At 32.3% G+C, this 14034-nt stretch overlaps 1 protein-coding gene across 1 annotated transcript in view; it reads left to right on the top strand.

Moving 5' to 3' along the window:
- The first annotated feature begins 642 nt into the window (after window positions 1–642).
- The window catches only part of LOC134712879 (CD109 antigen-like), a 58299-nt gene continuing 44907 nt past the window's right edge, over window positions 643–14034 (top strand). The window contains exons 1-6 of the mRNA XM_063574865.1: window positions 643–711; window positions 2992–3155; window positions 4645–4670; window positions 5526–5685; window positions 6782–6852; window positions 7570–7695. Of these exons, the coding sequence (XP_063430935.1) occupies window positions 656–711; window positions 2992–3155; window positions 4645–4670; window positions 5526–5685; window positions 6782–6852; window positions 7570–7695 (603 nt within the window). The 5' untranslated portion in view covers window positions 643–655. The remainder of the gene's footprint in view (window positions 712–2991; window positions 3156–4644; window positions 4671–5525; window positions 5686–6781; window positions 6853–7569; window positions 7696–14034) is intronic.

Raw genomic sequence — 14034 nt, 5'->3', positions numbered from 1 at the left:
CCTTATACTTACAAGCATGTCAACTGTAACATTGGCAAGACATACAGAAACTGTTTAACAGTTCAGCACACATCAATCTAGCTATAATTTATACTTCTAATTAAAACATACTTTTGATTTTTTAACTCTGTATACTTACATTGCCTTTGTAAATTTTAAAACTGTTTGTATGCACATTGAACGACAAATTTATGTGACGTATACAAATTTTATGACGTCAGACACTCAAGTCAATCCATGTGTTCGTAGATAGATGTTTTTGTGTTCTGTTAAATTGTCCCTTTTAAAATTGTTATGCGATGATGACTGATGTACCCATATTTTGACTATTTTATTAATTGTGACTGTTTATTTAACGCATCATGTAAATATAACGGAATTTGATGAGACTGTTATTAAAGAGAGAGGGTTAGCGTTATAGAACCAGGTTTAATCCACCATTTTCTACGTTCGAAAATTGCCTGTACCAAGTCAGGAATATGACAGTTCTTGTCTATTCGTTTTTGATGCGTTTTGTTATTTGATTTTGCCATTTGATTATGGACTTTCCGTATTGATTTTCCTCTGAGTTCAGTATCTTTGTGATTTTACGTTTTATAATTACAAGAGTATTAAATTCTTTATATTATATTTCACAGATACACAAGGAGTAACCATGCGACTTGTTTTAAGTCTGCTATTGGCTCATGTTGGGCTCGTAGTGGCCAAAAAGTAAGTTAACTGTATTTTTTTAACCCTCTTAAACCCTAACCAGCACCTGTACCTATACAATTCCAAGATTGTGTTTGGTGTCCTTGTTCACAAACTAGTACTGCATACTTTTCCAATAAACTAGTCAATATAGGAACCAGTGATTTGGAATATGAGTAGTTAAGGTAGCTATTACCCGTTAAGCTCACCGTTTTATCAGAAAGTACCCGTTCCAAGTCAGGAATGTAAGAGGTGTTTCGTTGGTTAATTGCGTCAGGTAAAATAGATTTACCCCTTTTTGGAATTACCTTGAAATTCGGAGATTTCGTTAATAATTTTCCCCATTTAATTTAACCTGCTAATTATTTGCCATTTAATTTTAAAAGAAAGTAAACAATATGAAACGATTCTAACAATAACGTCAATGAAAACGGAGTATGCGTTTTCTCCGTCGCTTATGGAATCCGCCGTGTTATCAATGACGCGAAACAACAATCGGTTGGTATTACATTTGTTGTTATAATAAACGCCAGAAACATGACGGAAATATGATAACGACAAATAAAACATATCTCTCGACATCTTCGATACAGATATTCCATATATTGAATAACGATCAACCAAACTATCATGGCGTCCATCCACCTTTCGAATATATGACTCTAACTGTATTATTTAGAACCCTTTGGTGAACTTACTTCTTTGTATGCAGTAATCCTCTCTCAATGAAATCCTGAGCACAGCTGTGAAATATAATAACAACTCAGAGATTTCATATGAAAGGGTTACTACATAAAAACGAAAGGTTCACAATTTAAAATCAAATTCGAACTTTTTCTAAAGTTTATTTTCAACCGACCCATGGGAAATTTCTAGCATGAGTGTTTGTTCAAATATGAAGCAGACATAAGTTAATCTATAATGCACATACATGAATTCTTTCAATTGGGACAACTAGATTTATGTAACATAATATTTTCTTGAATGTTTAATAAAAAAATAGCTCGTTTATTTGGACATTTGGTAGGAAATGGCGAGTAAATAAACACAGAGTTTGGTTTTATGTTTGCTTTTATCTATGAAAAAACCTTAATGAACAGCAAAGCTATTTCCCTGCGTATTTACAGACGATTAACCACTATCAATTTCCACCCAAGTTTCTGTTCTTTTTACATGCATAAATGGGAAATTCTTTGATCAATATGCAATCCACTCAAATTAAAGTGATTAGAGTTATGAATGGAAAACTATTGATTAGAGTATTGATTTATTTTCTCCAACCGGAACTTTTTTATTTATATCCTATTTGAACCGATAAACATTAAGTACAATTTACCAGCTTAAAACCATAATAACTGATATACCAGAGCAAGTAACCTGACAAGTACATGTAATGAATTGTGTTCGAAAAAACTATCTTTTGGATCTCATTTTTTTTATATAGAAATCGCATTCGGATGTATCTAAAGGGTTCATATGTTCTAATTAAATCATGATTAAAAATAAAAAGGGATTCAGAAGAACTAAATAATAATTAAATTTAATTCTGCTGTTGTCTGTTCTATGGTTGTTGCCTCTCTGACACATTCCCCATTTCCATTCTCAATTTTATAATGTTCCCTCTTTTCAAAAACAATTATACAAATTTACCATAGCACAGGATGTATAAGTACCAGGACTCGTCAAACGGATATCAATAAACAAGACTCAACAGTAAAACTTATACAACAGTCTACAGCTGCTTCTCAGACTTAAACGGCAACAGTGTGTGAACAGAAAGTTAAGGAGCCAGGCGTATGTCAAAGAATGTCTTCTGCTTTTTTTGGTAGTAACAATTTGACGTGGATCGGTACATAAACATCCTATTATTGTGTTTTTGTGCTATGGTGAAATTTTGTATTCTTTTATTTCTTGTATGCTAATCTGCTTTGTCCATATGACTTTGTGTTTTTTGTTGTTGACATAGTTGTTTGTTTTTATGGTTATAAAGATTTAAACACAATGTTGAACTGCTGTACCGCTGTTTCATACATTTTTACCTATTTAGTCTGTTTATATTTTGTCACACATTGTTGTCAGTATTATGGAATTTTATGTGACTGTAATACAAATGAGAGGTTGAGCTATCGATAACAATAGGCTTAATCCACCATTTTCACCATCAAAAGAAAATGCCTGTATCATTGCAGGAGCCATTTGCTTAGAGTTCGGTATTTTTGCTGATTTTTTTTTTTTTTTTTTTTTAGAAAACTCAAACTTTAATAATGTATCTTGTATTTATTGCTTGTTTTTTTGTTTCAGTACATACATCGCAACTGTACCGAAACAGATAAGAGCTGGAGCATCCGCTAGAATTTGTTTATCAGCTTTAAAGAGAAGTGATAGAAAAGTGACAATTTTTGCAACTATACTAGACAAAGAAAACAAAACAATAGCCAGTACACAGGCACAACGCGTGTTACGTCGTGAGTTTAAATATATATATATAATTGTTTTTTATAAAATACATTTTGATCTAATTGATAAAATCAACAGCACATTATCACTATAGATTTATAAACAGAATAACAAAGTTATCTTTAAAGTGGTACCCAACACTTTGACTAAGAATAATTTGGCTATTTTAATTTTCTTAAATTTTTTACAAAGTATTTACTTTAACCCATTGGCAAAAATATAAATTTTTTAGAAAATTTTAACCAACCGTTTTATCAGAAAAATTACACTGGTTATATTGCAGTTTGACAAACACTAATTTTGATAATTGAGAAGCGTATTATTCCCTTAACAACACAACGTAATTAAAACGTTTAGCTGATTTCACAGAGTTATCTCCCTGTAGTGTTAGGTACCACCTTAAGACACAATTGTAAGCTACACGTCAGGGTAGAATGACGAAACCATACTTTACACAAAGAACCAGTTGAACTGAATTGTGACAGAAATTGTAAAAATAGAACACATGCAAAGAGAATAAGAAAATTGAGGAAATCGCATTTATTCCAAAAGCAAAAGGCGATCAAACAGTTATCAAAGGAACTAGGATTATAATTTTGTACGCCAGACGCGCGTTTCGTCTACACAAGACTCATCTGTGACGCTCATATCAAAATATTTATAAAGCAAAACAAGTACAACGGTTGAAGAGCTTTGAGGATCCAAAAATTTCAATAAGTTGTGCCAAATACGGCTAAGGTAATCTATGTCTGGGATAAGAAAATCTTTAGTTTTCGAAAAAAGAAACAGAAAATTTGTAAAATATGACCATATTATTGATATTCATGTCGATGGAGAGTTGTCTCATTGACACTCACACCACATCTTCCTATATCGACACTAAACATATGATCAAAATCACTCAGAAATCTTTGATATTATCATAGATGACAACAAAGTGATATATTGTAGCTCACAAGGAAGCTATTAAACCAAGAGTTCCAAATGGTGAAGTTGAAATCATCCCTTCGTAAATTTTACGGACGCCATCACGAGTTGGTTGACCGTTATGGAATAACCGTTTCACAAATGATATCGGATATGTTCCTTACGTCGTAACTAAAATCCCCTTCCCTTTCATGAATTTGACCTACCGAATTAGACTATTTACCGGATTTGTAATCACATAAGCAACACGACGGGTGCCGCATGTGGAGCAGGATCTGCTTACCCTTCCGGAGCACCTGAGATCACCCCTAGTTTTTGGTGGGGTTCGTGTTGTTTATTCTTTAGTTTTCTATGTTGTGTCATGTGTACTATTGTTTTTCTGTTTTTCTTTTTCATTTTTAGCCATGGCGTTGTCAGTTTGTTTTAGATTTACGAGTTTGACTGTCCCTTTGGTGTCTTTCGTCCCTCTTTTGTAAGCGTTTACCATAATTCTACCTTTACCCGTCAACATTTTATACATTGACGAACTTATCGCTATACAATTGAATGTATTTTTTTCTTTTTTTAAAGAGGGACAAGGAGTTGTTCATATAAAAGTAAGTATAGAGCCTTTGAATAGATGAATATGCGGGGTCAAATTGAATAAACTTTACACAAAAAGTATTTCGAAGCAATGTTGGGTTATTGTCCCTTTTTAAAACATTTTACCTCTTTCCATGCACAATGTCATACACAGGCAATGAAATTACAGTTACACATGCAAGTATATCAACATAATATAGACAAACAGAGGTGATTACTAAAACGTATATACAAAATGTACACATACTAGTGTATAAAAATAATAGAAACACAAAGAGGCGATGAACTAATTTAATTTTACACATGCATTACAAAATAAGACAAATTCTATCTTATTTAAGTATGTAATTGCTCATGCTACCTATTTTAAGGCAAGGAGGATAACTTTAGACACATTACAATTTACTCGCATAGAGATTTGCAAATACACATTTGTAAAGATATATAGAAAATAATTATTTAAAATAAACAGGAAACTCTTCAATAATTACAAAAATATCCACAAAAAACATAAAACAAGGGAAAACAAAGGGAAAACAAATTAAGAATGGGAACAACAAAGCTATTACAGCTATTTATATAATGAATATTGACATAATTGTTTTCCCTTATGAATAGAGCTTATCAAAAGTTCCTGATGAAAAGGATTCTTGAAAACAATTAACCATAGTACTTTCTGAAATTGGTCCAATATCACTCGACTTAACATCGATATTAAATAAAACTGACCGTAATAACGTTAAACGCATTAAATATATAGCAAAGCGTTTAATAAGTTAATTTAAACAAAAACCACATTTATATCATTCTTTGTATTCAATGTGTTTTTGAAATGTTGAATTTAAGTATCTATGTGATATTCATTTGAGGTACCAGGAAACACCCCCGCAGGATATGATTACAAGATCCGAGTGCGCGTTATCGGTGATATTACATTTGACCAAACTGCTACAAGAGTCCAAGTTTCAAGCAAAGTGTCGTCCATTTTTATCCAGACTGACAAAGCCATTTACAAACCAGGAGATCTAGGTATTTATGACGTCATAATTTAAGAAATAACATCAGTCAAAGGTTGCAATGGAACAGAAAGCTCATAAATATACATGAGCCAAGGCTCCGTGTTGAAGGCCGTACTTTAACCAATAATGGTTTACTTTTTAAATTGTTATTTGGATGGAGAATTGTCTCATTGGCACTCACACCACATCTTCCTATATCTATATAATAATACATTATAACCATGTTATAAAAATAAATTATGTTTTTTTTATCATAAAAGTTGCCGAATAAGTAAATTGTAATAAAGACTATTTATCAAATGAGAATTTGAAACAATAAACATTGAATACCAGAATTTTGTTCAATATAAAATATCCTGTGCCAAGAATGGTTGGTCAACTTATTGCGAGGAAAAAAAGGTACAAAAAAAGGGACCAAAGATACAAGAGGGACAGTCACACTCATAAATCGAAAATGAACTGACAACGCCATGTCTAAAAATGAAAAGGACAAACAGACAAACAATAGTACACACGACACAACATAGAAAACTTAAGAATAAACAACGCGAACCCCACCAAAAACTTAGGGTGATCTCATAGTAAAAAGAAATGTCACCTGTAAATAAGAATATTTACTGAAGAAATTCAAATACTGACATATTCATTTGAATCAAATTTTATGTTAGGAATCAATTTTAAAAATCAGCTGCTTCAAAGGAAAAAGCTAAAATATCTGCATTTCAATATCCATTTGACAGCAAATACAAAGTCTGTTTAGCGGTCGCTGAGATGCATTCAGTGTGCTATGTGCATTTATAGAAAATAAAAACAACAGCAGTGCACTCATGTTCAAGGGTATACATTGATTGACAGAATCAAATCCTGATTTAAAATTAATCGTGTATCTATCTAAAAAAAAATGTAATAATGAGGCTTAACTAAATAGCATTCTTTAACAACTTTATATGTTTGTAGAAAATGAATTTTAGGCACGTAGATCGGTTTAATAGTTAGAGCTCCTATAGTGAGGACATTGAAATCATGATGATATTTGGTTTTGTAATAGAAATGTTAACATATGAAGCATTCTGTGTTATATATAAACTGTATTTATTCTTCAACAGTTCAGTTTAGAGTTTTTGGTATTAATACAAGATTAAAAGTTCTCACAGCTCCTTTGACAATTTATATACAAGTAAGTTTATAACATTAACGGTACCAATACTACTGCACCAGATGCGCATTTCGACAATACATGTCATATCTATGAATATGTCATTAAGATAAACTTCTTTATAGATTGTATTTAACTTGAGAAGCAAAATTAATAGGACTCCGATGATAACATCGCTGAAATGTAAAACAAAAAGTCGTTTATATGAAACCGACAGAGAGAATAGAAAATCAATATTGATAATGGGAGAGAGGAAGAATCGACTAAACTTAACGGACGTAATACAAAATATACCCACATGTATAAGAAAAAATTAAATGATGTCGATATAAATAGTAACGTTCATGTTTAAGTCAAAATTATCATAATAGTACCAATGTACTGAGTACTGATCTGATGTAACCACCTGGGGTTGAAGTCATACAACTTTGCTCAGTGCTCAAAGCACAAAAATCATCCTGGAAACCAGAAATCCAGCATTTTGATTTGTTGATTTTCGAGTACGAGTACCAAAAAACTAACTCAAAAGTTTTATGACCGCAAGGCCTAGGACTGATAGTACATCAGCTAAGGTATTGACTCTGTGCGATTACAATGAAAACAACATGTTCCAATATATAATCCATGTACATATATAATCAATTGTCATTTATTCAGTGAAAAGTCAAACATTTTTAACGTTCAGTTTCTTAAATTTAAGAACACAAAGCTTATTACCAGTGCAAATATTTCTTTCAGGATCCCAAAAGAAATAGAGTAAAACAATTTCTGAATGTTCGTCCATCGTTTGGTGTATTTGCCGGGACATTCCAATTATCTACATTGACAAATCTGGGAAGCTGGACAATCAGAGTGGAGCAAAAGGTTTATTTTTTTTCTTAACATCTTCCGATGATCAAATCTCAATATTGATCAGATTTGTCTTAAGGACTTTAGATTCAAACATCGTTCAGGAAAATATATCAGTTGGAAGGCAAACGCCTGAATCTGACAGATAGAGGTCAATTTGTCGACAAAAAAAGAACCCGTATGTAAAATGTTTACGCCCACAAACAGCGCCACCTATAATTTTTTCTACGGCATCTTTGAGAACGATGTCCCATTCTGTAGTAAATTAAAACATTAAATTAACTAAAACATAGAAAAGTAATTGTAAAACACAAATTAAAAGATATATTTGCAGATGACTGTTTATGCATGATACGCTGGCAATGTGCGCAATGTCCTTTAATCCAAGACTGATAATTAGTTTGTTTCCTACGTCAAGATGGCGGATTTCAATGTTTACAATTTTTCACCTATTTATAATCTGACACAATTTCGTATCCAATCATTTATTAGCAATTTTATTATTGATCTTTAAATATCATCCAATTACATTTGCCGTTAGAAAGTGGCTACACGTTACCAGCCGTCGTTACAAAGTAGCCATGTGTTTTGTGGGGATACCTTGGGAATGTTGTGTATTCAAAAGTTACGGTAAAAATCAATGTTATCTTCCTTATATTTCCATGCATACACAATTTATAACAGCAAATCCATTCTTAACAGACCCCATAAGGTAAACGGACATATTTAACTGTCTGATTGAGCAACAATTCGTGTAAATAAGCCTGATGGGTCGTTTTGAATTCAAGCACAGCAGACAAACACGTGGTAGATTGTTTATGTTTGACAGTTTGTTTACCTGAAATACACGTTGATGTTACTATATACTTACCAATAACCTTTATCGTGTTATACTTTCAAGAGTAATATAATAAATCTTACTCAAGAAATCACAGGCACTTGTTTCTATCCATTGGAAGAACCACTATCAACGTATATATATACGTTTATAGTGGTTCTTCCAATGGATAGAAACAAGTGCCTGTGCAAGAAATACGTCTAGGTAGGCGCAGGGACTTCCTTTTCTTTGTCCTTAACTAATGAGAGTGTAATGATACATTACAGCATTTTTTTTTGCATTTGATATATTTCATGTACATGTACATTTTATGTACACAAAGAACAATAAAGTAAAAGAACGTACATGGGTTTAATTCCCACCCTAGGTATACGTTTTGACTCTCATAACAGGTTGGAACAAATAGAGCAGATAGCAATTGACAATAATGTAATGCTAAAATGCTGATTGATGGGGTCAAATCATCAACATCATTTTTTCTAGTATACATCAACTCCCCTAAGGATAAGTCATACTTTACTAAGAGTCCAGTGGCTAAGTCCTGTCTTTTTTGCCTCTGATATTTACTTATTTATATTTTAATTTCTAATATTCTCTTGTGCATGTAGTAAGGCAAAAGCTATTGTTACTCTTATTTTACTCATTTGCCTTAAAACAATGGAATGTATTGATTGTTGATGTATGTAAAGTGACTTGTAATTTAACTGTCACTGCTAAAAGAGACTTGGACTCTGATAATAAGTGTCCAGACTGCTATCTCATTGGCAACTATATCATAAATGTCAGTTTCCCATTTATAAGTTAAATTTTTTAAGAAAAGAATTTAATAATAATATAATAACAAGTTGTAAAAAATTTGAAAAGTTCAGCACAAGGGCCAAATCTTATTGGCTTTTCATTCAAGAAAACCTAGAGGCATTGAAAAGTGTTGCAATTTAAAATAAATGGTTTGAACTCAGAAAACTATCAATATATAGAGTACAGATATTGTTTTAATTGGGCCTTTGGGAATATTTGCCAGTTAATTGAAGATATAATTGTTATATGCCTTTTCAAATACATGTGTGGCTCTGCACTGGCTGTGGTTAAAAATCTAAGAATGAAGTTGGTTATCTTCATATTTATCTGATTAATATCAACATAATTGTTCCATTATATATACATATATATAAATCATTGTAATACATGTACATTACTTTGCTCTTCATATGCCCTATAACAGTGTTTAATTGGAATAAAGTATCTTGTCTTAACCACATTTCTTTATTTTAGTATTGACAGGTTAACTTTTAAAATCATTTAAATTCAGCGAGTTGATGACAAGCTCAGTCAATGATTGTAAATCCAGATAATATGAGTTTTTTTTATAAAAATAAATAATGTGATTAAACTGGTTATCTCAATTTAAAGAACTGACATTCTGCTTTGATACTATGAGATTATTTCTGATATATCAGAATAATAAATTTCCCATTGTTGTCCTTTTTCAATAAAATTCTAAACATACTGTTTTTAAGTCAGTTTTGTTTTTGTCTGAGACTACTATTAAATGGGAGGTGACCACAATCTCTATGTTATACATTGAAGTATAGTCTCAGGTTTTTGTAGTCCAATTGACTGCATTTTAGAGCAGGTAAATGTGAACTTGGATTAAATTTAAAGTCATTCAGTATATCTAATGACATCATACCACTATTTCATTTCATCAAAGCATTTTCAAATTTTATTTACTGGCCAGCTTAGGTTATCATCCAATCAATAATTTAATTGAAAGGACTTACAGTTGGTTAGTTGGTTGCAGGACTTTTGAATTCAAATATAAGAAAGAAGAAAAAATATAAAGCAAAACTTCAAATATTAAATATAATAGGATTCATGATAACTGCAGGATAGCAGATTGCAATGCTGCTTTTGTTCAGTTATCTTTGTGTTGATTATTGTGTTTTAAATCCCTTTCTGGGTCTTTGAATTTGATTTGAATGTTCAGATTTTTTTCTCTTGTCAGATTAAGACAAGCAACAGAACTTGTACAACTTATGTAGTTTCTTATCTCAGGGTGAATCCAGAAAATTTAAAACATAAGTGGTGGTATTCTCAACCATAATAACAAGGATAAAAAGGTGGTTCCAACTATATGCATGATCCCATTCAAATACATTAATCTTCCATAAAGATGAGGTTCCAATCACCAGACTCCCTGAGATCTGCAACTGTATCTTAAAGCAGCTATAATAAAACAAAAATTGTACATGTACTTCTGGCCACTGCAGATTGATTTTATTTTCAATCTATGGTATTAAATGCTCACAATTTTGAAGACTATTTCCCTTTTTCCATATTTTTGTTTAAATGTAATCTTCTGCTTCTGCATCTATTGTAACACAGATTCTTCTGACAAATGACTGATAAACCCATCTTGTATCCTTCTATCTACCAAAAGGGTGTTTGAGAATATATATATACAATAAGTTCAAGTATTTTGTCAAGAAAAAGTCAGTCTGTTATAAAATGTAGGTAATTGTCTTCTATGGAAGTGTTCAAAAACCTGTAAGAACTTGAAAAAAAATGTCATATTCAACCTTTCCATGGCTATTTTAATGTTACAACAGTAGAGGAACATAGAATATTGAAAGGTATTCAAGAACTCGTCGAAATAGATCTGCAATCATTAATTTTACTCAAATTTACTGTTGTGAACTTGCAATATCATACGATGCGCGTACCGAGTTATCTCCCTTTGATCTCCGCTTCGCCACGAATAAACTGACACAATTGCGTATCCGGGGTTTTTGTGATCTGATATTGAAATAGTAGGAGCAAAAAATGGTTTTACTTCATATTTTATACCCCTCAACACGTTACCAAACCTATTTAAGGATTTATTACGGATTTTCCGTGGACCTATGCAAATTTTCAGAAAAAAAAGTTTCACTTCACTCGTGAATTTGTAACATTTTAACAATACTTTTTTATTATAATTATATAAAATAAGAAAGCTTATTCAATCTAGAATTGAACACTTTGGTTTTTATTAATGTACGAGTTCAAATAAGACGATACGAGTCCAAAAACCACGAGGCATGCACGTTTTCAAAAAAATCGTAAACTCTGACCTTTTATCACGTGACCAATGTCTTGAACTTAGAAGCCATTAAATCGTTTGCCGTTCAACTGTATATTATCATGACTTTAAGACTAACAGTAATATACACAGGAAATAAAAATTTTCATTTTTTATCAATATTTGTTTTGGAGCGGAATTTCAACTCCCAAAATAACATTTCCTTAACGAAGATTTATAACTGGGATGCTATAATATAAAAAGTTTTGCGCTACAAAATTCATTGTACACTGACAGGGGGGTATAAACAGTTTTAGACCTTATCAAGTTATTGCTGAAATGATGAAATTGTGAAAAACTCTTAAACATTATTTATGTTATAATAATAAAGAGTTAATATTAAGACACATTAAAAAAAAGGAATGACAAGCATCAGTATCGAGGGTATATAACCAGTTATCACAGGTACCAGTATTATATTGTAGTACGTCAGACATGCGTTTCGTCTTCATTAGACTCATCAGTGATGCTCATATTAAAAAAGTTATAAAGCCAAACACGACAAAGTTGAAGAGCAAAATTCCAAAAGTTGTGCCAAATACATTTGAGGTAATATATGCCCAATACGGAAGGTATCCCCTCATCACCATACATGACACACATCTGAAACATTACTCATTCAAACCGTCAAACTAGTGACTAGTGACTGCAATATGACACATATACAGCCATGTTCAGTTCTCCTTAAATACATTTTGGATTTTGATGACTCTTAACGCTGTCGCATTTCGAAATGTGAGACCAAAGGATGCAAAACTCCTGAAAAAGATCTGAATTGTAAATCGATAAATGTCGTCTACGGATTAGAGTGCAACATCCGCGGAGTGCTATACGCTAATGAAACGAAAGGAAGGCTAAAGAAACGTATGTACGGTCATAGATCAGACATTAATCTCAATGCAAACGACATATCTTGAAAGCATTTTTATCAGCCTCATAATTCAAACGTTTCTATGGCAGTTCGCATTATCGAAAAATATACCACAGCACTAGTAGTCCTCACATTGCAACGCCTCTCCGTAGATAATGGTTGCAATGACAAAATTGATGGTATAGGTATTCTATCTAGTCCTTCGTGTAGCTCGGTGAATGTGATGAATATTTTCACCTCTACTCCTCGACGTAGACGCAGTCAAGGTCATCGTCATTATACATCACATATACTGCATGCTGTCTCTATTAATGTCTTGCTGCCATTTCTACAAAAGCCGTTATGTATTCATCAAATGTGCAAACAACTTTGTTCATTACCCTTTCAAAACTTCATTCTCTGTTAACTTTAAGTTTGAAAGCCACTGTTACAAACCCTCATTCAAACCAATACAAACTTTCAGCTATAATTTCGGATATTGCAAGTCACAGACCTTTCAAACCAGACATTAGAAAAGATGAAAAAGAGAAAAGATCTTTTCGTAATATTTCCATTGCTAACAACAGTTTCGATGGCGTCAACTTAGACAATATCCTTCATCATAAATTAGTTCAATCGACAATACCTCCATTTTCATCTATTACACCTATACCAAACATTTTACAATTACAAACACGCTTTCCAGGATCTTAAAATTGACGACTTCAAGTTTTAACCTCCAGGTTGTACTTGTGCTAATTCCGAAGTTACATATAATCCAGCTGGCCACGTTATAAGCGGTGAACTCGAAATTGTCAATAACACTACCCTGCGAAATATGATATCTTAAGGAGAGAAATATTGTGATCATTCAACATTTTTATGAAATCGTCATTACACTCCCATGCGAAATATGATATCTTAAGGTCCGAAATATTGTGATCATTCAACATTTGTGTGAAATCGCAAATAACACTCCCCTGCTAAATATGATATCTTAAGGTCCGAAATATTGTGATCCTTTAACATTTTTATGAAATAAGTCTGTGAGGTCGTTGATTCAAATAATAATTAATAAATTGAATGGTCTATCAATGCCCATGCTACATCAATCTAAAAAGATCCACTTATCCTACTTCCATGACAAATATGTTGTTTTCCTCGCAGATAAAGCCCAAAAAATTGAGTAAAAGCTCATTACACTAACTGATTTTTACCATTCAATTAGAAATTCAACTTATACCCTCACGACACTTACCAAAGTGTCGTGAGGGTATTCTTCATTTCGAACTAAAACACAAATGGGAAGAGTTGGTACTGCTTTGTTTCATCAGGCTTGTCTTAAGGGGGAATATATCCTACTGAATAAGGTTTCGTCTGTTGTCCCTCTTCGCCATTTTATAGATTTCATGCGCCCGAATCGCTTGTCGTGATTTGACTTGAACAGAAATGTTTTAGTCGTATTATGTTAGAAAGGTTTGATATCAATCAAGTTTGTGTCGATCTCGGAGTAGTGACTAATAACAATGTTTACGTCCTAATGAC

Source organism: Mytilus trossulus, chromosome 3 (genome assembly GCF_036588685.1).
Source record: "Mytilus trossulus isolate FHL-02 chromosome 3, PNRI_Mtr1.1.1.hap1, whole genome shotgun sequence".
Lineage (NCBI taxonomy): Eukaryota > Metazoa > Mollusca > Bivalvia > Mytilida > Mytilidae > Mytilus > Mytilus trossulus.
The sequence above is the reverse complement of the archived record's forward strand: the minus strand, read 5'-3'. Positions and strand labels throughout refer to the sequence as shown.